At 49.8% G+C, this 25,150-nt stretch overlaps 8 protein-coding genes across 8 annotated transcripts; 3 read left to right on the top strand and 5 right to left on the bottom strand.

The window, feature by feature from the left end:
• Positions 1–1,240: 1,240 nt before the first annotated feature.
• Positions 1,241–2,290, top strand: A1O9_03259 (actin; the record flags this gene model as incomplete). Its single annotated transcript, XM_013408826.1, has 2 exons — positions 1,241–2,008; positions 2,060–2,290. 2 exons carry the CDS (start codon positions 1,241–1,243, stop codon positions 2,288–2,290), a joined length of 999 nt encoding a protein of 332 aa, XP_013264280.1.
• Positions 2,291–2,735: 445 nt separating this feature from the next.
• Positions 2,736–3,958, bottom strand: A1O9_03258 (homoserine kinase; the record flags this gene model as incomplete). The annotated part of the gene is made up of 3 exons (XM_013408825.1): positions 2,736–3,116; positions 3,204–3,909; positions 3,939–3,958. 3 exons carry the CDS (start codon positions 3,956–3,958, stop codon positions 2,736–2,738), a joined length of 1,107 nt encoding a protein of 368 aa, XP_013264279.1.
• A 1,118-nt stretch (positions 3,959–5,076) lies between these two features.
• On the top strand, positions 5,077–5,888 carry A1O9_03257 (uncharacterized protein; the record flags this gene model as incomplete). Its single annotated transcript, XM_013408824.1, has 2 exons — positions 5,077–5,261; positions 5,405–5,888. 2 exons carry the CDS (start codon positions 5,077–5,079, stop codon positions 5,886–5,888), a joined length of 669 nt encoding a protein of 222 aa, XP_013264278.1.
• A 1,746-nt stretch (positions 5,889–7,634) lies between these two features.
• Positions 7,635–7,883, bottom strand: A1O9_03255 (uncharacterized protein; the record flags this gene model as incomplete). The annotated part of the gene is made up of 1 exon (XM_013408823.1): positions 7,635–7,883. The coding sequence occupies one exon, from the start codon at positions 7,881–7,883 to the stop codon at positions 7,635–7,637; it is 249 nt and encodes an 82-aa protein (XP_013264277.1).
• Positions 7,884–8,613: 730 nt separating this feature from the next.
• Positions 8,614–10,998, bottom strand: A1O9_03254 (bifunctional purine biosynthetic protein Ade1; the record flags this gene model as incomplete). Its single annotated transcript, XM_013408822.1, has 1 exon — positions 8,614–10,998. One exon carries the CDS (start codon positions 10,996–10,998, stop codon positions 8,614–8,616), a length of 2,385 nt encoding a protein of 794 aa, XP_013264276.1.
• A 666-nt stretch (positions 10,999–11,664) lies between these two features.
• On the bottom strand, positions 11,665–13,143 carry A1O9_03253 (uncharacterized protein; the record flags this gene model as incomplete). Its single annotated transcript, XM_013408821.1, has 1 exon — positions 11,665–13,143. The coding sequence occupies one exon, from the start codon at positions 13,141–13,143 to the stop codon at positions 11,665–11,667; it is 1,479 nt and encodes a 492-aa protein (XP_013264275.1).
• A 2,254-nt stretch (positions 13,144–15,397) lies between these two features.
• On the top strand, positions 15,398–17,869 carry A1O9_03252 (uncharacterized protein; the record flags this gene model as incomplete). The annotated part of the gene is made up of 1 exon (XM_013408820.1): positions 15,398–17,869. The coding sequence occupies one exon, from the start codon at positions 15,398–15,400 to the stop codon at positions 17,867–17,869; it is 2,472 nt and encodes an 823-aa protein (XP_013264274.1).
• Positions 17,870–22,845: 4,976 nt separating this feature from the next.
• Positions 22,846–23,509, bottom strand: A1O9_03251 (uncharacterized protein; the record flags this gene model as incomplete). The annotated part of the gene is made up of 3 exons (XM_013408819.1): positions 22,846–22,978; positions 23,041–23,261; positions 23,366–23,509. 3 exons carry the CDS (start codon positions 23,507–23,509, stop codon positions 22,846–22,848), a joined length of 498 nt encoding a protein of 165 aa, XP_013264273.1.
• Between the last annotated feature and the right edge of the window lie 1,641 nt (positions 23,510–25,150).

The following is a 25,150-nucleotide window of genomic DNA, read 5'->3' as shown; positions in this document are numbered from 1 at the left end:
CCAAATGTACAAGTAGAAATGCATGTCCATTGAAGGTTGAGGGCGGCTGAAAGATAGCCATCGCGGGGTTCCAAAAATAACAGGGATGGGCCGCAAGCTCCGCGTATGATTATTGTCAGCAACCCCCGGCTTCAAGACCCATAACAGTAGCCTTTGCTCGCCCGAAAGATTCAGGGTTGGGCAGATGATGATCAGGCCCCAGATGATAGAATCGTAGTTGCCTGGTGTTCCACAGTGTGAGTGACGAGGCCGGTCTTGAAACTTGAGCAGAGGAAAGTGCATTGCGTGGCCCTAGCAGACATACCACCGCCACTTGAGCCTGATGGAGCCTCGGAGGCGACCCTCTCCTCGAACATAGAAATAAGGGCTGGTGCATCTTCTGTTGTGGCAGGACCTCTCAACATCTCTACTTAGTACTACACGTCACTTCGGGGGGGATCTCCATTCGACTACTCTAGTCACTAGCAAGTTAGTCATTGCATTGCCAGCTGCGGCCTGTGACGGTGTATGAATTTGGCCTGCTAGTCTTGCTAGTAACGGACGCCTACTTAAGCTCGATCAGCTAGCTCTTGGCGGGCTTCCGTCTCCCACTGGCCCTTTCCCACCGCCTGCTTGTGTTCAAATCCATCTCACTCTCCCGCAACACTCCCAGATTCTTGTCTCCATCTTCATTTACACACACCTTTATCCAATCTCCTTGCTTGTCGTCTCGGAGGTTGTCTTCTACCTGACCTGCTTTGTGCACTCTTGCAACCCCGACTGCTTAAGACCTCTGTCCTACCCCTCTTCTTAACCCTCGACTCAATACCTCACAATGGAAGGTAAGCTGGCCTCAATGCAAGCTCAATTGCTTGTTATCATCCTTATCCCGCCTCCCGGAGTATCGCTAACATGTTTGGCCGTCTATAGAAGAAGTTGCCGCTCTCGTCATTGACAATGGGTAAGCGCCTCCTACAGCCTCAACCCCAATGTTCCTGCGCCCCTCAATATCCTCCTTGGATTCTCAGATGATGCCTGCGGGTCTATCGGAAGCGCGGGAAATACACATATCTCAGTGATGTGATGCTGACAATATTTCTGACAGCTCTGGTATGTGCAAAGCTGGCTTTGCTGGTGATGATGCGCCACGAGCAGTTTTCCGTAAGTACCCTGCCCCGCATTGAATGATATGATCTCACCCAGGCATAAACTGACCATGGGATAAGCATCCATTGTCGGTCGGCCTCGCCACCATGGTATCATGATTGGAATGGGTCAAAAAGATTCATACGTCGGTGATGAGGCCCAGTCCAAGCGCGGTATCTTGACCCTCAGATACCCCATCGAGCACGGTGTGGTCACCAACTGGGATGATATGGAAAAGATCTGGCATCACACTTTTTACAACGAACTTCGTGTCGCACCAGAAGAACATCCAGTCCTCCTGACCGAGGCCCCTATCAATCCCAAGTCAAACAGAGAGAAGATGACACAGATCGTCTTCGAGACCTTCAACGCACCTGCATTCTACGTCTCCATCCAGGCCGTTCTGTCTCTCTATGCCTCTGGTCGTACCACTGGTATCGTTCTTGACTCCGGCGACGGTGTTACCCACGTCGTCCCTATCTACGAAGGTTTCTCGCTTCCTCACGCCATTTCTCGTGTCGACATGGCTGGTCGTGATTTGACCGACTACTTGATGAAGATCTTGGCTGAGCGCGGTTATCCCTTCTCCACCACCGCTGAACGGGAAATCGTCCGAGATATCAAGGAGAAGCTCTGCTACGTCGCTCTTGACTTCGAACAGGAGATCCAGACTGCTGCCCAGAGCTCCAGCTTGGAGAAGTCTTACGAGCTTCCCGACGGTCAGGTTATCGCCATCGGTAACGAGCGATTCCGCGCCCCAGAAGCCCTCTTCCAGCCCAGCGTGCTTGGTCTTGAATCCGGTGGCATCCATGTTACTACCTTCAACTCCATCATGAAATGCGATGTCGATGTTCGAAAGGACTTGTACGGCAACATTGTCATGGTATGTTTGACCCTATCCACTGGTCGCGCATGGATACTAATCCTTTATCAGTCTGGTGGTACCACTATGTACCCAGGTATTTCCGACCGTATGCAGAAGGAAATCACTGCTCTTGCTCCCTCTTCCATGAAGGTCAAGATCATTGCTCCTCCCGAGCGAAAGTACTCCGTCTGGATTGGCGGCTCCATCTTGGCGTCCCTCTCGACCTTCCAGCAAATGTGGATCTCCAAGCAGGAATACGACGAGAGTGGTCCTTCCATTGTGCACCGCAAGTGCTTCTAAACATCTCTCGAGCATTCTGGAATGCTTGAAATCCACCCTCCGACGCAGCAATTTTCTAGAACCAGCAATGAACGAAGTCAAGATCATGATGAGACAAATGATCAGGTGAGATTAGAAGCGTGTGCAACGCAGTGCAAGGTTTCAAAAGCCGTGGTGAACTAGCACAACTGAGATCCGCAACTGATACACTCAGGCGGGCTCAGAATCATTGGAGCATGTATTCGAGATTAGCAGTTTCAATGAAGTAGCAACATTCCCATATTATCTAGAATGCAACGCTAGCAGCTCACTTTTCGAATGCCCTTCTATGTCCAGAATGTGCCTCTAATAGAGTAATCTTGAACGTTACGCAGCTGCGTATCTCTTGACAACTCTTAATATCGCCCTTACCCCTGGTCCCCCAGCCTCAGGGAACAAATTGCTGCGTTAGCTAACACCAACCGCTTTACTCTTTGCTCTTCAGGTAGCTAGCAACGTCGCCGGATACCTCTTGGACTGTAGCGCCATCCTCAGCGGGTTCCAGAGTCAACCATTCACACGTGATTCCTTCTTCCTTGAACCTCGCCATGATGACATTGGCGATGGCCTCGAAGTTCTCAGTCGCCAGCGCGAGGATTGTCGGCCCCGCGCCAGAAAGACAGATTCCTAACAGGCCTTTGTGCGTCTTGGGCGACATCGAGGACAGTATGGCGGGCAGCGCGGGGATCAGTGTCTTTCGATAAGGCTGGTGGATTTTATCTTGCATTGCTGAGTATATCAGATCTGGGTCGGGAGGGCTGTCGGACAGGACTGTCGTCAGAAGTGCGAGGCGCTGGAGATTGAAGATCTAGTATCAAACCGCGATCGTTCAGCAATCTTTTCTTCGGTTGAATGGGGGAACAAGAATCAGAGGGAGCTCAGGTTGTCCACTTACCATGTCTTGCCTTGAGTAGGACTTGGGCAGTACTTCTCTCGCTTTGGCTGTACTGACTTCGAAATTCGGGATGATGGCTACCGCCTTAATCTCCTTTGCCCAGTTAAATCGACGATAATGGCCTATATTCTCGGGCGGGATGGGTGGTGTCAACCCCGTGTCAACGCCGCCGGCAGGCTGTGGAAGGACTTCTGATAGTGGAACCTCCTTGCGCGCCATGTCCTCGGGGTCGAGCTCGTTGAGGTAGGTACCTACAAATCCCCCATACAGTGCTGCGGCGACGTTATCCGGATGTCGCTCGACCATCAGGCAGAAGTCGAGGAGTCTGGGCTTAGAGAGCTTGAGGTCGCCGACGATGTTTCCCAAGAGTACGCCTGCCACGACGGCGGCTCCAGAAGAGCCCAGCCCTCGGCCAAGTGGGATGGGGTTGTGAATGTGCACGGAGGTCTGTGTCGGGAAATCATGCTGGTTGTGGCAGCGTAGGACATACAGTGCCGTTCGGGTCAACAGGTTGTTTTCTGGGTTCAGGTCGATGTCCTCAGCCCCAACGCCCGAATAGCTTACCGTGCAGTTGAGGGGCTTGTCGGGGGTTATTTGCGCGGTCCGGTCAATGCTGACTCGTAGCTCGAGGTACATCGACAATGCTAGTCCGATCACATCGAAGCCAGGCCCTGAAATGAGGAGATATGGCGTAAGCACAGATGTGCTGTAAGAGCTCGGGATGTCATGACTTACCGATGTTGGCGGACGAGCATGGTACCTCTGATGGATGTCAGTGCACAGAGTAGAGAATGCTTGAAACCACACAGGGACTGACTTATGATATGCATTAGGTGGTATTCTGCCCCAGAAGGGCTTAGAAGTGGCACGACAGGGGAGACGCCAACGCAGTTAAGTTAGGTATCTGGTCGAACGATGAGAAAGAGGAAATATCCAAACCCACCCAGCTACCCTTTCTAGTGACTTTAATTATACTCAAGAAAAAGGTCTTGGAAATAGTCTATTTTCCAAAAATCAAATCTATTCCAATGTGTTTCGCCCTGTCGCCTAGTTAGTAGTAGTCCGATGGAACTTTCATCGTCACAGAAATCTCTCAAGTTTGACTCAACGGTGAGAAAGTGGCTGATGAGCCAATTAGAGACGCAGAACACCTGCCAACCAAAAACATTTTCCTTGCGCACCGGAATTCTTGGCAGGTTCAAGGAACGGAATAATATTGATCCTTGATCTCGTGGAAAGTAACCCATGCCGCTTTCAAATGTTGTAAGTCGGGGCCCTGTGTCCGTTTCCTGGTGCCTCATCAACAGACTCCTGGCGAACTTCCGTTCTCGCGAATACGACTCTTTTCAAACATGGGTTGAATCTATACCACTATGGTAGGTCTGGACTTTCATGTCTGGTCTGATGCTACCTGACACTGTTTCTTGTAAACAGAGTGGCTGTTCGCATCCCTGAAGAAAATGTTGTGATATCTCCACCTTGTCGACTTATTCGAAATTGAACATTAAATTGGACAACATGGACTTTGTACAACAAGATATCAGACCTTCCTTTCTACTCGAGCTTCTCTGTGCAACTTGTTGCTTCCTGGCTGTGCTCGTACGATTCCATACCAAAGAATATTGCTACTCGACCTAGGCGCCGAGCCTAATAATCAAGTGGGAATTTTCGGATCTGTCCTTCGGCACGCCGTCTTTAACGGATTGGACGTAAGAGCGACGTTGCTGTTGAATCGGATGACGACCTAAACGTCCGCACAAACGATTTTCGATTCCTGCTTGCTGCCACGGTAGACCAGAAGAATGAGCCAAGGATTTGTAAGTTACTAGATTGTAGTGCAGATGTCAACATCGATAGTAGTTACCCGTTCCGTATGGCTTGCCAGGAAGGCGATATGAAGTTAATCAACCTCCTCATTGATGTTGGAGCAGAAATTCAGGTCGAGCAAGGCGTTCCGGGGCTCGCTCTGCAGAAGGCAGCAATATGGGGGCATTTAGAAGTTTGTAAACTGCTCGTCTCTCGTGGAGTTGACGTCAATGCACAAGGAGATAAACACGGGTAGGTATCAGGAGTTACGATTTCCTTTGTGAACAGTCTGCTAACCGTCGTTGGAAGAATGCAATCCGAGCGGCTTTGGGAAACTCACACATCTGCAGATCGCATCTAGCAACACCAGGTGTGAAGTAATTCCTAAGCATCAGCGCCGATGTAAACGCAGCCTCCTGTGAAGTTTATGTCACGACCTTACAAGCAGCCGCCTTCAACGGCCCTGTCAGACCCATTGATACTCTGGTTGAAGCCGGAGCAGACGTCAACACTCATGACCCAAAGCTCAGGACTGCACTAATATCAACAGCACGGGCTGCCAACAAGAAATGGACTTACAAACTGCTCGATTTTGGAGCGAATCCAAATCTCATCGGCCCGTACGGCAGTGCAGCACATGCTGCTTGTCGAGGCTGGGAGCTGGAACTTATCAAGCTCTTTCTGGATGAATGTTTCCATGTCAATCTTAAGGGAAAACATGGGCATGTACTCCAGGCTGCTTGCAACCCACGGGGAGATGTCCATCGTCTGCCCTGCGTCCGATTACTAATTGAACGAGGCTCAGACGTATATGCGAGGGAGGCAAGTATGAAACAGCACTCCAAAGTGCAGCAAACCATGGTGAGCTCGAAGCTGTGAGGCTTCTGCTCGAGCACGGTGCTGATCCGTTGGTCTGCGGCGGGAAGTACGGTACTGCAATGGAGGCGACGAAGGCATAGGGAGATTGGCATATTTTCAATTATTTTCAGAGACATATTCGTCAGCATCAACCGGCGAGCTCATCTGATCCTTAGAGGCAAGGAGAGTTTTACCAAAGAGGGAGTACCGGGAGGATGAGCAGTAAGCGAGTCTCTTATCAATGTGCCAGGCCGTTGGAAGCACGGTCGTAGGCGCCATCTGGGGATTCAACGATCATGGATTTACCTCTGAAAAACCGATTATGACGTTCGCCTGGTTCGTATGTCGATGGTCTCACAAACGCCCAAACCAAAGGGAGAAAAATAAAACAAAGAACAACGATTGTTGAGGACGACCAACTACGCGGAATCATCATAAGCAAAGTTGAAAAACCCAAAAAGTTGATGAGTTGGGGAACTCTCCCTCGGGGAATCGAACCCCGGTCTCCCGCGCTTGTTAGCTAGGCTTGACAAGCGGAAATCATGACCACTAGACCAAGGAAGATGATTTCACAGGGTGAAGGCCCTGTGACTTGGTTGTACTAATTGTGAGCAAAATTGAATGCATGAAATATATATCTGCAGAATTTCTCAGCTGGCTGTTCAACCTTAAAGTCTCCCTAATAGAGTTGAACGTCCCTATACTTGTTCTGATATTTTTCTCACGACTTCCTCATGTATATAAACTAGCAATTCCTACTTCTTATATGCAAATTCGATGTCAACAAGACATTAATCGACTGAGTCTCATGGTCCATGAGCGCATAGATGATGTAAGCGACGTCCGCACGCAGAAAGAGGCATTTCTTTCGAGGTACGATATCAAATCTATCCGTTCACAACTGGGCTCGCTAGCACTAATCCGGCCTTATGTAAGAGGCTCGATGCCCCAATCGGGACAGCTTTTGCCTTCGCTTAGAAGGGTCTTGTTCATGATGATCGTGGTCTCTACAGCGCGTTATACACCCACGACTTTAGAAGCAAGTAGAGGTTCTGCCGTTGGACAATTGCCTGAGGTCGTGACGGCCAGATTGCGGTGGCATCGGGTACCTCTCCAGTCCTAGAAAATGCCATCAGACAACATGAAGGGCTTGTGAACTGCAATCTTGAGTCTGCCGGTAAAGAGGGATGGGACTTTGGGGCGACATTGATGAGGACCCAGCGCTACCCGAGCATGATCTGCAGCCTGGAATAGCTGTCACAGTTAGTAGCCTAAGATTATTTATTCTTGGGGGTTCGTATGAATGGATGAGGTGTTAATGCAAGCAACGCGGACTCACCTCAACCAACCTAACGACAGACCTTTGCATCCACAACACTACAAGTTAACAAGCGGTGTTGCTTACGGATCAGTGAGGCTTTCGGCAGAAAAGGTGAACAATTTAGACGATTTCTAGCCAATAAGAGAGATTCTGGTCATATCGACAGGTAAGGCAGTATAGCTAAAGGAGGGACTACGGCAGCGGGACTTGTATTTTCGAATCTCGACCTTCCCCCCATACGGACTCTCGAGCACTACGAGGAAGCTTCGGGAGGCTCAATCGAACTCAGTGTCACGACTTCAGTACGGGAACGTATTACCATCGATGTCATAGAACTTGGCACTATCCTCCAATCTCAAGTCATCGACAATGCACATGATCTTCTCAACAGAGTCTCTCGGAGGCCTTGCGTCAGGGCTGGCTAGATTTCCCATATCGGTGGCGACTCATCCGGGGTGCATGGCGACTATGGTGAATCCTTCTTGATGAAGCTCATTGTGGAACTGGACGGCTATCATGTTACCTGCGGCCTTGCTGATAGCCGAAGTGCCCTGCAATCCCCAATGCGAGCCGACCTCTTTGGTGACGGACGCCACGACGGACGAGATATAAATGTTTGTGCGAGTTTTGCGGGCTCGTAGTGCAGGGAGCAATGGATTTATAATACGGTGAGGTCTGACAACGTTGGTAGTCAGATACTCTGAAATTCGGTCAGAGGAGATTGATGTGAGGCCGCGAATCGTATGAGAAAACCCATGTTACAAAACACTGAATGCCAGGATTTTGTTACTTGATCAATGTAAGAATGAGTGCAGCACTGTAATGTCGCCCACTCTCTAGAGTTTGTCAGTTCTCGACGAGGCTGAAGACCCTTGCAGAGCGCGGGCAATCTTTGGCTCTGGCGAACGAGTCAGGCTACTAACCGCACCGTCCAGATTCAGCCACAGCAACTGCGGGTTTGTTCAGCAGCTTGGATCAAAATTTTCCAGCTTTCTCCAAGTGATAAATGTCCGGTCCACCACAGGTTGCTGGCACTACGTCGTTATGCCGAATGCGACTTTTCGCTGCTTCGCACCTGGCATTCATACAATATGGCGACTCCCAAGCGGGTGCTCAAACGCAAACCGCCTGCACTAGAGAGTTGTTAATTACTGAACACCAACTCTAAGCTGTTCAAAATCTGGAGTTCCTTTGACAATGACGACCTCGCCACGGATCTCCGTCATTTAAACTGTGTGGCATCAATCTCAATGACAATGTGCTGCATAATTGACTCTCATGGACAGGCAACGCCCATCAAGCTGGCGTTTGAACTCGTGATTCCCAGTATATATCGCTCAAAATAGGTTGTTGGTTTTCGAGAAAATGATAAACGCTTTTAGGTGGTGTATTTGTTATGGGCCAACCCACAACTCCGAAATGATGCTATGTTGAACTCCACGATTCTAGGTTTCTCAAGATGACACCTTCATCCTGGTCTCTAGGGACGAGCTTTCCGAGCTTAAAGACCGACTCGCCTTGCGCCTCTAGAGCATCTTTGACCAGACCAGATGATGGTTCTGATACGACGAGGACCATGCCAATTCCGTTATTGAATGTCCGGCTCATCTCTTGATTATTGACATTGCCCGTCTTTTGCAACCATCTGAAGACGTCGGGTCGGGTCCATGTAGCGACATCGATCTCAGCGGTGAGATGATCGGGAAGCATGCGAGGGACATTTTCTGTGAGACCACCACCGGTGATATGTGCCATGCCCTTGACAAGATCTTTTTTTACCACTTCAAGTAGTGAAACAACATAGATCCGAGTAGGAGTCAATAAAGACCGGCCTACCGTGGTCCCTGAGGTCCATGGTGCAGAACTCGAGAAACTGAGACGCGCTTTCTCCACGATCCTCCGGACCAAAGAGAAACCGTTAGAATGAATACCGCTGGAAGCAAGACCCAAGAGCACATCGCCCTCAACCATGCTCCTGAGATCCGGCAGCAGCCGCTTCCCCGCAGGTAGGTCAAGAGCACCAATGGCCGCACCTACCGCATCGTACTCGGTACCTGCCAAAAGTCCGGGCATCTCAGCAGTTTCACCTCCAACAAGAGTGCAGTTTGCAATCTTGCAACCCTCGCAAACGCCACGGATGAAGTCGCTGGCGATGTCAACGTCCAGGATACTGCAGGTGTAGCAGTCCAGGAACATGAGTGGCTCTGCACCTTGCACAACGAGATCATTGACGTTCATGGCCACCAAATCAATGCCTACCGTGTCATGGACATTCATGGCATGTGCTATCTTCAGCTTTGTACCAACACCGTCAATGGCTCCAACCAACATCGGAGACTTCTCATGGTAACCTGCCTGGACCAGATCGAAGCCTCCACCGAAACCTCCAATTATGGCGTCGGCTCCGGGGCGTGAAGTTGATTTGACAAACTTTTTGATCCTGGACACAAGGTTGTTACCCGCGTCGATTGAGACACCAGCTGATGCATAGGTCATGGCGGCTTCTTCTGGGCCTTTCTCTTCCTCCTTTCTCTTGAACGCCCGATGGCCAATATCCTTCCTGAAATGCATACCTTCAAACTTGATCGTGTCCATGCCTTTGTAGGCTTTCGCCACTGCATCTTCCAAGGTCTCTGCCGTGGAGGTTGAAGCAATAACTCTCCCACCAGTTGAGAGTATCGCCTTTCCATCTTTCCCCGTGCCAGCGTGGAAGACAAATGTGTCTGCGGGTGTCTTCTGTAGCGCAATTGGTCGATTTTTGGCATAGGAGCCAGGGTACCCTTGCGCAGAAGCTACCACGGTTGCGGCAAACTTGGATTCGATTTTCAGGTCGACACCATCAAGCCAATGTTCAGTACAGGCAAGCATTACTTTTGCAAGATCAGTATCATCGCTCAACAGAGGCAGTAGCGTTTGGGTCTCCGGATCTCCTCCTCGAACATTATACTCCAGTACTTTTGGCCCATTCTTAGTAATCATCAACCCAGTAAACAACATGCCAACAAATGGCATGCCTTCCCTTCGCATGCAGTCGATTGTTGGTTGGACGATGTCCCGATCAACCTGGGCGATCAGCTCCTTGGACGCAACTCTAGTAGGAGCATAACACCCCATGCCCCCGGTGTTTGGGCCTTGGTCTCCGTCCAAAGCGCGCTTATGATCCTGAGCAGGAGGTAATGATCTGATGGTATAACCGTCGCTAAAAGTGAGGACACTCAACTCCTCACCCTCGAGAAATTCCTCGATTACCACCTGAGAACCCGCAGAGCCGAATTCCTTTGCGACCATGATCTGTTTCAGAGCATCATGTGCTTCTTCTTTAGTGGTGGGGATTATGACTCCCTTACCGGCCGCCAATCCGTCGGCTTTGATCACAACATCGTGATCCACGGAATCAAGATACTGGCGTGCAGATTCGTAGTTGTCGAAGTTGCGGAAGGCAGCTGTAGGGATTCCGTGACGTTGCATGAAGTCCTTTGAGAAAGCTTTTGAGCCTTCCATCTGAGCGGCAGCTTTGCTCGGACCAAAGCAGCGGATACCAGCCGCACGAAAGAAGCCCTCAACACCAGCTACTAATGGTGCCTCGGGCCCGACGACTACCAAGTTTAAGCCGTGCTTCTTCGCATGGGCAACCAATTCGGTGAAATCATCAACCGGGATCTTAACATTGATAATATTTTCGGATTCGGTCCCGCCATTGCCTGGTGCGATATGGACAACATCGACTGAAGGCGATCGAGCTAGTTTCCATGCTAGTGCGTGCTCTCGACCTCCGGAGCCGATTACGAGGATGCGAAGTCGTTCGCCCATCTTTTACAGCGGAGAATGTCCAGGGAGCTGCGGAAGACTGACAGTCAGCCTCTGACCAAACCCTGCATGAGGGTAGAAAAGCTGGAATTGGCACTTCGCAAAATGACCGCGTTTGTCAGGTGTGTTAAAAAAAGCAGCATTGGAGGGTAGAATCGTGTGCACAGGCTTCTTATCACTCAACCGATGTTCTTCTGCTGCGCACATGCTCAGCTGCTCCAGAAGTCAAGTCCAAGAGAAAGTACGGGGAAAATTGCCAGTGAAGCCAATCAATACACCTTGCAGGACTTACCTGTAGGAAAGACACCGATATTTTGTCAGATCGATTACTAGTCCGAGAATCATTAATACATCAAATCGACCTCACGAGAAGGTCAAGATGTCGCATAGTGTTTTCGTTTCGGAAAAAAAGTTGAACTTTTTGATGCCAAGGCGTTCAAAATTGCCTCGTGGAATACCCCATTTCGAAATGAGAGTGATGCCGCCCTGTGCGTGGCATCACGTGATCTGCATCCACCCTTGCCTACGAGGCTATGGAGGAGATCATGTATGATTCCCTAGGAAGTTAGGGTACAAGGTTATGTCCATCACAGCAAGCCGCCCTCGGAAATTAAGCTTGCGTTGACTGGATCGAGACTGATGTTGCTACGACTACAGAAAACTCGGTGGTCATAGTCCACCCGTCAACATCTTGGACGACTTCTCTTTCTCAACAATCCATCTTCGTGACGAATCCGGCTCCGTCATCCAACCAGCCCAGTAGCGCGTGTGGTTCGACCGGGTTATCTCATCTCTCACACTGCTCTCCATGGTCTCAAGCCCCGCCATCTCTTCACGCAACCCGTTGTCCCTATTGCACAACAATTGGCAGAGCGCGAGCAGGGTGTTCGGATCGGTCGGGATTGTCATTTTTTCGTTCAGCGCTCGCCACCTGAAAAGCACCAGCATCACTACCGCCATTACGGCCAAGATAACCCAGCTTGCGTAGATGCAGACCACGTAGTCCATTTCAAACTGAGCGGATGAATGTGGTACGCTGCCGATCACTATGATGAGGACGTCGGACAACGCTGCAACGCCGGCCACTAAAGCGTGGAAGAAATTCCCGTGCCACAGCGCTGAGAAGAAGCTGGTGATAGCTGTAGCATTCTGTGTCACTAGGATCGTAGTGTCAGGTTCGGCGTAACCGCGGAATAAGTGACGGTAGGGCGTCATGAGTCGAACCTCGCGCTCCAGTTGCTTCCAGCGGCCGTCGATTATGCTGGCCGTCAGCGTAAGCACGAACGTACGCAATGGGTGATAATTGAAGAAGTTGTTAAACCCATTGTCTTCGTGAACCAGATAGTAAGCCACAGTAGTAGAGAGGAGCCCGAGTATTGCTAGCAGGAAGATCACATCAATGAGAAAGTGACTGAAGATCGAACCATGCGTCTTAGATGCAAAATCTTCATGTGGAGACGTGTTTGAGCGCGCAGGGCATTGGTGTTGGTCAGACGTATCAAGTTTCGGACGATGCGATGGGTCCTGGATCTTAATAATCCCGTAGCGGCGATGACCAGCCACCGTTGCATATCCTGCTAGCTTGAATGTAAAAGGATCAAGGTAGCTTTGGCTGGATGACTGACTAGCATTTTGAGGTATTTTCCGAATCTCGGCGATAAACTCGTCGTTGCCGAGTAGAGCGGCCATGGATGCAATAGATGATGGGTTCGAGAAAACTCCACTCTGTCGGCGTGCGGATAGGATCATCATCCCAAGAATTATTAGTACTGTGAAGGACAATATCCATTGCAGCACTCTCGCATAGGTAATGTTCAACTCCCACCTTGGCTGGCAAGGGGACTGGCCTGTTGCATAGTAGCAAACTCCAACTGCCCTGATTGTTGTAGACTGCGTAGCCAATGCAGGAAGAATGCTGATGCAGATGTAAGCTGAGCTAGCCAAAATGACAACGGGGTGACCAGCAAACAGGTTGCGTATTCCATCAAGAGAAAGCGTTGAAGTGAGATAGTCCGCGATAAGAGAATGTTTGGCTGAAGCGCCTCCGTCCCTCGAGAGCAGATAGAATGGTTCCATCATCTTCGTAGACGCGAAGACTATGCTCCATGCAAGCTTCAATAAGACTGCTACAACGGTGGGTAGATACATGGCTCGGAAATATTGGAGTCCCGTGATTGTCAAGCCCAGGTCCACTTCATCTGTTTGCTGCGCATCGGGGGTGATCGTAGGTGTTGGATCGATTGAACCGGGTTCTGTAAGAATTATTGAGACTGGAAAAGTTGGGGTAAAGGTAGCCACGAAGGAAACGATTTCACCGTTTGAACCGACTACAGATTGAGTCGTCGGTACAACAGATTGAGGGCCGGCCGACGAACCTGAGGTTGAGGTGTCCTGAATTATCGACCTAGTGGGGGAAGCGATTAGGCCGGAGCTCACCTCGCTGGGATCAGAGGGCGATGGCCTTGCAGCAGTGTTAGGATTGGCGTTGTTATCAGGTTCAGGAGCAAACAGCGCGGAGCGTGTCAAACTGTCCTCTGCCAACGTCGATGATGGGGTACCTGATGTTCTGGTTGAGGGAGGGATATATGGAGTTATTGAGGCTGTCGTCGTCGTTGTGGTTATGGTTAATGTCTCCCTCGAGGAGGTGGTTTGAGGGACTGGCCAGCTTCTCACCTAGTCACTCTGCCATAGAAGACTGTGGGATGTAGTACTGGATGTCGTTGAAGGGAGCACCTGACTCTCAGGTGGTACACCTGGTGATTTGGTTGTTGAAGAGGCAATAGTAGCCTGGATGGCGCTAGAGGAAGAAAAATTGTCTAGCTGTCGTCTTAACATGCGGTCATGGTTTTCATGCTGCTCTTCCACCGAGAACCCAGTCCGTAACCCAACTTCAAGCACAGTCACACAGGCAATCAGAGCGACCAAAATTGAGGTCAACACAGGCCACGTTGTGGAAAGTGGTGCATAGTATTTTGGAGGCTTTGTCCGTCTGTATCGTCCCTCAACTAATCAGAGTTACCGTCGTCACTAAAGAGTAAGGTGTTGCGTTCACCTACTTGAACCTATGGTTGATGTCATTCTGCACTTGGAATGGATTTTGATCTCGTGCTGCAGTGTCGCATTCGGTACAAATAAAAGATGATTGATAACATTATCGGATGGGACGAAGGATCTCAGGAGTTTTGATCATGGTCACTATGGTGGCCGTGTGAGACGTCTAACTTCCAACATGGGGGGACTCTGCTGAATACGAACTCTCCCTAGAAGGCTGCATTGTCTGGACGACGTCGATCGAGTTAAAGCCTTAAGCACAAGATGATTCATGCTGTGGTGACGAATGGAAAAGGCCAGCAAGCCTCACAGCCTCAAATCGAGATTTGAAGTTCTTCTCCCCTTGAAGTTTTGGTGGATGTGCCGTTCCCGCCCTAGTTGAAATATTTGGCTGGAGATGAGACACGCTGAAAAGACGTCTTGGCTGCTTGGTGATATCTTGTTGGCGGCCAAGAGTTACCAAGGCTTCTCCATCCGTGTAGCCCCAAATTGAGGGGTGTCCATCCTTGAATAGGCGATCGAGAATGCCGTGGTGCATCGTAGATTGACTCTCAAGTCTAAAGGTGTATGAACCACAGGAAAGGTCGGGGGAGACAGCATGAGCACTTGTGTGATGTCTGCGGGTAAAAAATACCTTGTAAAAACCAGGCGGAACTTCACCAACCTGGTGTTGCCGCCCCTGAAGTCACAGCCTTGGTGCGCTTTGGAGATTAGGATATCTTATCAGATCGCCAGTCTTCGCTCCATATTTGGTCTGTTACACAGTTGCTCTCAGCGCACCTGCATCCAATATATAAGTACCGACCTAATGACTTTTCTCATGGGCTGGCCCCGCTGTCATTGGCGAAGGATGTGCTTCAAGATATTTTCTACGGTGATCGTTTGGGGGACAGGGCAGGCCAGAGGCTCATCAGCTTCTGGCAATCATCAACTGGCTCATACAGAACACGTCAGCGCTTATGTGCTAGTGGTGATGAGAGCTGTAACGTCACCATTATCAGTATTTGATGTTCAATCGCCTTGGATGTTTAATCGCCTTCGATGTTTTTACGCACTCTTCCCGCCGCTGGGTAGAAAGATTGGGGTGGCGGATCCCGCTTTGGAATTGGAGTCAGGTGCGGATTAATATATATTCCATTCCGGAGGTACGACAAACGCGACATTTGCGTATATACCGCTAAAAAAAGATTTGGGGTCGCGGAATCATTGAAGTTCTCTACAGTCTTTCATGCCCACTGCCGTACATGACATCTGGTTCCTAAGTTCTGCGCTCTTCATGTCCCTATAAACCTTCCACCATCACCGGCCTCTTTGTCGCACAGATACGCCTTGACTTCCCGCTGTCTCACAAATGCTGGCAACCGCCGGCCGGGAAGCCAACCTGCGCCATCATGGTTACAACAATGTAACTCTGTCTATATCTCGCTCCCTCCAAACACCTGATCGACGTCCCTTTTCTCGCCTGTATGTGCACCATGGCACTTCCCGACAACGACCTCAAGTTCCTCCATGTGAACATCGAGCCCGGATTTTAGCAATTGGCGGCACACCGCAGCAACATGGCTATGCTTCGCAAGCCGCAGTCGATCAGGTGGTGTTAGAGACGAGCCAACGAGAGGAGGTTGCTCTTTTCAAAGATGTTGGAAAACAGCTGAGAAAGGCTTGGCTAGATGTTGACCCGAAAGGCGATAAAGCCATACCATTTCAAGAAGTCCTGAAAGCGAGTGGAATCAAATCCTCCCAGAATGAACAAGGCCTCCAGCACATCGTAGAAAGGATAGAACATGCCTATGCGGGAAAGAAGCACTGGTATGTGAACTCCCAGCTCAGTATACTTCCCAACCCGAAGAAAAAGGATCCACGTATCCGGCACAATTCCGCTATGCACAACCTCCTGCGTCGCTTGGGCATCATCAGGGGCGACCAGGCCCCTCGCGTGAATGAAATGATTGAAGGAGGTCCTACGAGCCGGAAGAGAGTTATGAAACCTCTTGTCCGAAGAGTGGCGCCTCTCCAGATCCACAAGCTTCTGGCAGTCGACCGGAAGTTGAAGAAGCTAAGGAATGAACCGATTCAGCCGCAACCGGAACCACGCATCAATGCAGATATTAGCAGGATCGCTGACGTTAGTGATTATCATCTCCAACCGATACCTGCTGTTACGCCAGAAGTCCCGAGGTTGAGCTATGACTTGTCGCGAGTTTTATTCAACCCTGGGGTTTATCAACTACAAGATCCAAGATCACGGGTTTGGAATTTCGACCCTTATCTGGGCAAAATCATCCCTGTGTCGGAATTCAACTTTAACGCGCTCAACAAATATATCACCTCATCGCAAGATGATACTTTACGTGAAATGGCGTTGAAGCTTGAAACTAGGTATACCGGGTCTACTTCGAGCATGTCTGGAATTTTAGCTCACTTCCACTATTTGCTCTCTGATTTCCGCCCACTGACGATGGAAAACATGTCTCGTGGATTTCGTGAGAACTATGATTCATTTACCAAACTCCAAAGGGGACCAAGTGCAATATTTCTGCGGTGGCGAGATGGCATATATGCTGTTGATGCAGACAAAGAGTTTGACTCGGCCAACATCCTGATGAGTCTAGGGCGCTCCATGGAGAAATTGTTCACATCAGAGAAGAAAGATTTCGAAATGTTCCGCAAGACGGCCGAAACCGATAAAAACCCTCAAGCAGACATGCAAGAACGCGAGGCCTATCACTATACTCAACTGGGTCAGTTCTTGCTCCGGTCTCAACTCGATTGCTTTGATCCTCGGTTGCCGGGAACAGGCATTTTTGACCTCAAGACCCGGGCCGTCGCGGGAGTTCGCATGATGCTCTTGACACCAGAAGAAGGACAGGGCTATCAAATTAAGGAGAGATTTGGTACTTGGGAATCGTATGAACGAGAATACTACGACATGATGAGATCTGCGTTTCTGAAATACTCTCTTCAGGTGCGGATGGGCCGTATGGATGGAATCTTTGTGGCATACCACAATGTGGAGCGAATATTTGGCTTTCAATATGTCTCACTCCCTGAAATGGACCTTGCGCTTCACGGTCAGACGGACCCGTCACTGGGTGACCGAGAATATCGGCTGAGCCTCAAGATTCTGAGCGATATTTTTGACAGGGCAACCGAAGCATACCCAGAGACTTCTATTCGATTCCACTTCGAATCTAGAGAGGCTACCAAGGTCAGTCCATCATGTATGTATGTCTTTGCCGAGCCGGTCAGTGAAGACGAAGTTCGCAACATCCAAACGGCCAAAAGAGATGAGATTGAAGCATATGAGCGGCGTCTGTTCAACCCGACCACGGCTTCTCAGGCATCAACAGACGATGGCCAGACGGCAATGTCCCATGGTGAAGACCCGTCAAATGGACCAGGTCAACATCCCATTACCGAAGACGTTGCATTTCTTGAAAATATGATGGGTGTCGAAAAGGAAGATCGAAAGGGAAGCTCGGAACCAGTAAGAGAAAAAGAGATTCTTGCTTGGAAATTGCATATACGAAATTCTGTGAATGGAAAGGTGGTGCAACGGCCTGAAAATTTGAGAGGGTCGCATTCATGGGAGGTGGAATACAGTCTTGAACCTCAAAGCAAGGCAATGGGACATCGAAATTACTTGCTGTGCAAGAACCGACGCAAGGCTGTATTGGAATTTCCACAAGCTGAGGACAAGGCGGCTGGGTTCTATATTCAGCAGCTGGTTGAGATGAGTCGAGCGGGCAAAATGTGGCGGCGTAAGCTGGACGAATTTGATGCGCAACGAGAGCAGGTTGTCCTATATCAAGGGAAGGGATGAAAACCTTGGGGGTCGGGACGATGCCAGGTGTACCATCATAAAGCACATTGTAAAATTAGATATTCTATACTGTAGGTTTGAAACCAAGGATGGCTGACTGGTAGCAAGTTAACTGCTACGTAGTTAGGTAGGTCTCCCTACCTTGTACGATGGGTAAATACCTGAGCCGGCATGGGAGCGACCCTGAGTAGATCACAGTGACAACAATAGTATAGTGGTCCTCTGGATCAAGAGACATTGCCCTCAATATTCGCCAGTGGAAGTTTTGGCCACCACTGCAGTCGAAAGTCTGGCCCGTGAAGAAAGCAGCCTCAGGACTAGCAACAAACGAGAACGTATGTGCAACATCCCACGGATGGCCCCTTCTCCTAATAGTCTGTCCAGTAATACCAGAATCAAATTACTCGGAAGATCCTTCATGTAACATTACACCAGCCGTCTCAGTGAGCCCGGGAAGGACTGCATTAACAGTGACTCGCTCAGCCAGGCCAGGCCGGTGCTCAACCTCACTGTGCTTCTCATCAGCCGTACGGGGTACTCAGTCCCGTTTCTGGACCCCTGCTGCCATTGGATCCTCACGCAATGCTTTGTCGGTGTCTCTCTTCGAGAATGTGGCAACTTTACTCGATGGTCCACGAGGGTACAGTTTTAGGAACCTAAGGTTCGAAACTGGGACTCCTTGTGAAGAGGGTGGATGCTATCTCTCGTACCCTGTGCCCTTCGCGTTTGATGGATCGTGTTTCCTACGTTGCCTTCACCGGGATGGCCCTTTCTCCTGATTCTCCTGATGACGACCTGTACACTGTACGCATCGCGTGTTTCCTACTATTCGGGTCCTGAGTATAGCTTGTCACGGGATGAGTATTGAGAGGGATCACAAACATTGCGAGCACACAAAGTAGGGTCTGGGATGGCAATGTACCAAAGCCTGAGTCCTCTCCTTTGAGGGCCTCTGGCTACATATCTCTACCCTGCGACGGCGCCTCATCAATGTTGAAACCGGGATCTCCTTTACCGGTTCGGGGCCTCCTATTCCGCCCAGGACTACTGTCTCCCATCAATCGTAATTGACCCAGGGTTGCTATTGCTGTAACGAACCTTACGAGGCGCTGGCTGTACGAGTAATAGTGCAGTTACGTGCTCTGAGAATCCCAGGGGTTACTAGTTGTTACCTTTATCGCACTAATTCGGGATCTACGAGCGTTATCAGGGGATCTACCCGTTTGATCCATATCCATCACCTTTTGCCTACTGCGGTTAAAGACCTGTCTAACCCCCCCGCTTTAGGAACCTTCTAAATTATCCAACCAGGACTTGGTACCAGGGATGACAGTGATCTTCAACACCAAATCCCTCGAAGGATGGCAGTGATCTTCCACACCAAATCCCTCGGAGGATGGCAGTGATCTTCCACACCAAATCCCTCGGAGGATGGCAGTGATCTTCCACACCAAATCCCTCGGAGGATGGCAGTAATCTTCAACACCAAATCCCTCGACAGCACCATGGTTTTGACATTCTGGTCCAGAAATAATGCCATCTCGACACAACTTCTGTAATAGATTGCTTAATCGCTGTTCTAATGAAGTTGGTACGAAACATCATTGGCCATTAGAGCCGTGTATTGTACATGGTTCTCAATCTCGACAGCACCCGTACAATAATGCCCATCTATATCCTTCTATATAAGATCCTGCTCTTCCGTCCTCAGTAAGCCTTCTCTCTATCTTCAATAAACAGTCGCTACCTCGACGCAGCAGTCTACTCGCTTAACCATTTACCTTCTCTTCCAACTTTTTTTTCAAAGACAAGACACTTACTTTCCAAGCCGCTAAAGCAAAAATGCGTACCTCAACAGTCATCTCTACCCTCTTCCTCGCCGCCACTGCGCTGGCTGTTCCTCTTGCCAGTATGTGGATCTATAGGGTCTTTCACTTGGGAAAGCCACTGCTGACATTGACAATTTTGTAGCTGAGCCTGCCAAGCGCCAGTTGGGTGTTGACTTAGAGCTGGAAGTTGATGGCGTCGAGGTCCCTCCCGTCGATGACTTCGGTGGGATCAACAACAGAAAGCGCCAACTCGGACTCGACCCAACCACCGGTATCGACCCCGTCGATGACTCCAAGTTCGGTGGGATCAACAATAGAAAGCGCCAACTCGGACTCGACCCAACCACCGGTATCGACCCCGTCGATGACTCTAAGTTCGGTGGGATTAACAATAGAAAGCGCTAACTCGGACTGGGCCTGAAGCACTAAAGGTGCGAAATATTTCCGTATGCCAGGACCTTGCGAATAAGGGGGAACGTTCTCGACCATTCCATTCGCACCAACACCAGCGCTTTCTGCATTGGAGCATCGAGTAGGCAGGGTGCTACGGGGGATTCAATATCTACCAAATATAGTCTTTTAATCCATCAGAACCATGACGAGGGATGGACTGCCCTCGGGAGGACCTTTTGCTAACACCTGAAGGAGCATATAATGCGATAGAAGGCGAGCAAAATACTCTAAACATGCCTTCGCAAACTACAATCATTCCATCCTATTCTCTATCATACCGCTTCTCTTTCTTCCCATTATCCTTAGTGCTTCGTACCCTGGTTATGAAACACTGGGCTTCCCAAAGTGTCCTCGGGCAGAATTCATCCTTCTTTCGATTTCGTCATCGTTCACCATTCGTGGAGACGCCAAAAGATGGGCTCAAGTTCCAGATCCAGCCGTTCGAGTCAGCAAAATTATGCGCAGGTAGAGACAGTCAATCTGCAGCCTCGTAGAGTTTCATTTTAATATAACAGTATCAAAATGGTGAAAACTAGGTTAGACGGAAACCAGTAGTAAGCAGGAGCTCCTTAGTACACGATTGCATGGATATCGAAAGCCTCTAGGATGGGCCCTTTGAGGGACGAATATTCATAGGACAGGGCTTCCAGAACGGGCCAACCTTCTAGCTACCGTGTCGTCTTCACTCCTCGAGAGTTATGTTTAGGTAGAGTGTGAGTAGATCGGATTGTCTTAGATAGGGCGAGACGGGGGGTCTTGTTCTAACACAGGCGAGATAGCGCAAGAGGGTGAAGTCAAACTGGTTTCCAGCTATCTGACGCAGGGGCGTATACCGGTCCTCAGAGATGTTGAGTCGGACACCCCGGTAAAGACCAGCCCTGGTAATGACCCACGCGTCCCGACGCGTCTTTTGTTTTTCTTTTCGCGAACCGCTAGCCAAGCTTGTATATGATCCTCCAGTCGCGGCCGTCTTTACCATCTTTCACGCGTTGTAAAACGAGATCGACGTCCTAGTCTAGTTAGATCACGACGTTCGGAGCAGATTCACCGTGGCTGTACCTTATATCGTATCCCACCTTTGAAGAATTTATCAATCCGGGCCCCTGTCCACCAGTAAACATGTCGGAGCTGCGTAGATTGTACCGGGTTCCGCGGATGAATATAAATCAAGTCGTCGCAGGTCCATTCAGCCAAGTTCACCCGATTCAGGTCTTTCAACCTAGAATTGTGCTCGGGTCGGTGCTTGTTGACGACGATACCTTCACGGACTAAGGTTCGTCGCACCTACTAAAAGGGACCTCATCCCACATAGTACATCTCGCTACTGTCCTCTCCCGTAGTCTCGGCCCTCGTGACACGAGTATGGCCAGCGAAGAACCATTCGCAGACAGTACATTTAGTGTCGGCAGTCGGCTTCCTCTTCGTATCAATTTTTCCCTTGCTCGTCGTAGCGGTAGAATCGTAGAAAGGCTTGAGGGAGGCGCAACTGTTGCTCTGTACTTCATGTCCTTCATCTCCAGTGCCAGGCGTGAGACAGAAGGGCAGCACCTTGAGGCCACGCTTAATCCTCTTCGTTTAGATGCTCTCGAGCGGCATTGCGACGATGACGTATGGCGACTGATAGCTATTATTGGCACTGAATCTAAGAGATTTGATCTTGCCTCATACTTTGGAGGCGGAAATATGCCGCGCTATTGCCTTGTATACAAGATTTTTCTCAAATGTCGTGCCCTCGGTACCTGTCTTCAGGAGGAGTCAACATATCTTCGAAGCTACTGCGCAAGCACACATTGATTCACAGACGGGTGTTGCTTTGTTTGGGGTAGAAGCGCTAATAATGGATGTGAGCGATGATATCAGGGTATGTGGTGTTCTTCTTGTGCCCTTTCGATCGCCTGACAATTGCTCCAGTTCGCTCTTGATCGCCAGTCTGGTTTTCCACATCTCCCTGGACTCACGCATTTGAAGACCTGACGAAAACTGTTCCGTTGGGGCTAGAGGACTCGTTTGTAGTCACCATTTGCTCGTATAGAAACATCTATGACCATAACGTCCAGACTTCGCGGAGCCCAGGCGAGAGGCCCAATCAGCCGGGATCAACGTGACAAGCAGCGTACGCTGATGCTGAGCCGCAGCTGAGCCCGGTGATATGCGGCCTCATAAAAGCGACGAGGGCATTTTCCTACGGAGATACCAACACCAAGTGCCTTGTTTAGGACAGAATGGATTACCCGCGAACAAAAAACCCGGTTGCCAAACCCAGTTCCATCTTAGACGGTGAGCGAAGCCCGCTTTAAACTTTTTCCCTTGACAGGTATTGCCCACTGCTTCCGCGTCAGGCTAGAATGCTTACTTTCAAGTCGAGGATTGGTAGTCGTCCGAGCCAAGGTGGAGAATCTAGTCGCCAGGAATTTCTAGAACTGTACCAGTGCCTCGTCCGCAAGCCCTGCCTTAAAGATCCACAGAATTTACTAGGTGAAAGTCAAATGACCTTAGATACTCTGGTAAACGATAGGCCTTAGGAGCACACCCGTGAGTCTATCTCGAAATCCAACCACTTGGATTCTTGTTTCTCTCTATTTCATGTATTCACAAGGGCAGGCACGCGCTGCAGGAATCGCATTTCCACAAAATAATCCATCTCTCAGGCCACAATATCCTTGTCTCTTAACGCCTCTTTGCGGCAGGAAGATCTTACTTACGGGCCCTGGCTAACGGCAGACCATCCTCTGGATTGCTTCGGACCCTGCCATGTTTGGAATGTTTTTGCTGACGGAAGGTTTGATACTCGAGCCAGGAAAGAATAGCCATGTACACGGCGACAATGCTGTAATTTGTAGATGTTAGCGCCTGTTCCCCAGTTGAGAACTCGAGAGAATTGGACCCTACGTTGTAATGACGGCGAAGCCCAAGGCGACCCAACTAAGCGTACATCCAAGGCCCACGCAACGTTGAATATTTGCCTGGATGACTAGGAACACCACTGCTGCCCAAAAGACGACTTCTAGACCATTCAGGATCGAGTAGGCCTTGAGGCTTTTCCATCGGCGACAACGGCTGAAGTGCTCTGTGAGAATTTGATACCAGATGATAATCATAGATTTGCCTCCCTGTTTAGCAGGAAGAGCCACGACGTCATGGTCAGCGTTCGGCTCTGAAAAGGTGTGCAAACTCGTAGGTAGAGCAAGAGCCGGGATGAGAGGTTTTTACTTACCATACCCAAGGCTATGGTGGTCGCCCGAGTTCGAGGCTGGTTTTTCATAAAGAGCCGTGGCGTAGTGACGCCAATGATAATGTGGACGAGAATTATTTGCAGGATGTGTACTCGCAGTTTATACTGAGGATTGAAGAAGCCCATTTTGTATTCTCGGTCGATTGGACAAGAATTTTCGGAAGAACAGGGAAGTTCGGGGAATCGTCTTAGTTGTCAAAGAGACTCGTGGCAGACGGGAGCTGTGCGGTCCTTGAAAGATTGAATTTATCGTGACTCGGTCGGGCCGGTGGTTCTTTTTATCTTTCTACAATGCGCGTATTTGAAGACTGCCTCTGCAAACTTTATGAACATAGTGTGCACCTGCTGAAGATACCCTGGTTGCGGGATCTTCACAAAATGAGGTTCCGACCATTTCTGCGTCGACATCTGCGAGCCCCAGGTACGACGTAGGTACCAATTGCAAGTCATTCTGTTCAGGCAACAACAATTCCACGAGGCTGATGCATATTGGTTGTCGGCGGGCGCAACCTCAAAAGCTTCTGCAATCTTATGTTGTGGGATAGGAGGGCTGTATTCATTCCTCTGCCAAGACTTTGTCCAAACTCACGAATACGGAGCAGGCGAACCCGAGCGGCATCAAGCTTACCAACATGCGAAATGACTCTTTCAGGTAGATGACATAATACCACCCGTCCGGGTGAAGGAGGGTTGGCGGGCTTTAAGTTGTGGAAACGCGCCCTCTGCTCGGAACCAACACGAACACGAGGCTTGGCGCGTTGTTTTGAATGGCTACGATCTAATTACTAGTGAGCTTCTCGTGTTCGGCACGCGTGGGAGCCTTGCCTCCTTTTCGGCGCCGGCAGTTCACCTAGACTAGCGCATGTTCTGGAAAAACTAACATTAGCAAGATAGACCCTGACACCACAAGGTAGCTGGAGGAGCCCAGAGGGTCTCGGAATATAATGTTAGACTGTGCCACCTTAAGTATACTAGCAAAGTACATCTGAATGCGCCTGGCTTTCACCTCATGCCGAACTGAACGATACTGTTGTCCATCATGAGAGGAACCTCAGTGCACATGCTAATACCCACCCCGGCCATCAATGGGAGGTCTTTGTAGAAAGGACAAACCCGGCCGAAGCAGTGACGACACATTCCAAGGAAGCTTAATGTATGGCTGAAACTCCGATCTAGGCTACCTTCTCGCCGACGGGGTTGCTAATGGCTCCATAAACGAACCCCTGACAAGCATCCTGATGCCAGCGCCCAAGGGGGAGGATACATCCGATGGGCGGAACATCCGTTCTGATATTAGCAGACAAAGATGTATGGATTGAAAGGAGTAGACGATAGATTACACATCACCATGAACACATTCTTGAAGGTGACATCGCGACTAATAGCAAGAGTGCTTTCGTGGGCTAGGCAAGGATCTAGTCCACTGCAGCTTCTGAGCTTCTTAATTCTTTACTGGTCCCCAAACGCGTGAGCTTTCCTCGCAAGCAAGACCTGAGCGTAGGACTCTCGAATGGTAAGGAACACAGCCCTGGTGACTATCCCAGCCTTGTCGCACAATTGACAGTTGCCTGGAGCCAGATACTGTGGTCAACCAATGGCTTGAGACAGGGCTGGGACAAAAACAAAGCCCTTGACATGGTTGTATTCAGTTTAGTATCGCGGCCACCCTTGTTTAAGTCAGTAGGTCCAAGAAGACCTGAATCCGGAGACGGATACGCAAATACGAGGGGTCAGTTGGGTTGCTCTGAAGTCTACTCTGGTACACTA

This window comes from Exophiala aquamarina, assembly GCF_000709125.1.
Source record: "Exophiala aquamarina CBS 119918 chromosome Unknown aczIA-supercont1.2, whole genome shotgun sequence".
NCBI classification, from domain to species: Eukaryota; Fungi; Ascomycota; class Eurotiomycetes; order Chaetothyriales; family Herpotrichiellaceae; genus Exophiala; species Exophiala aquamarina.
This window is presented reverse-complemented; position numbering and strand designations above follow the sequence as displayed.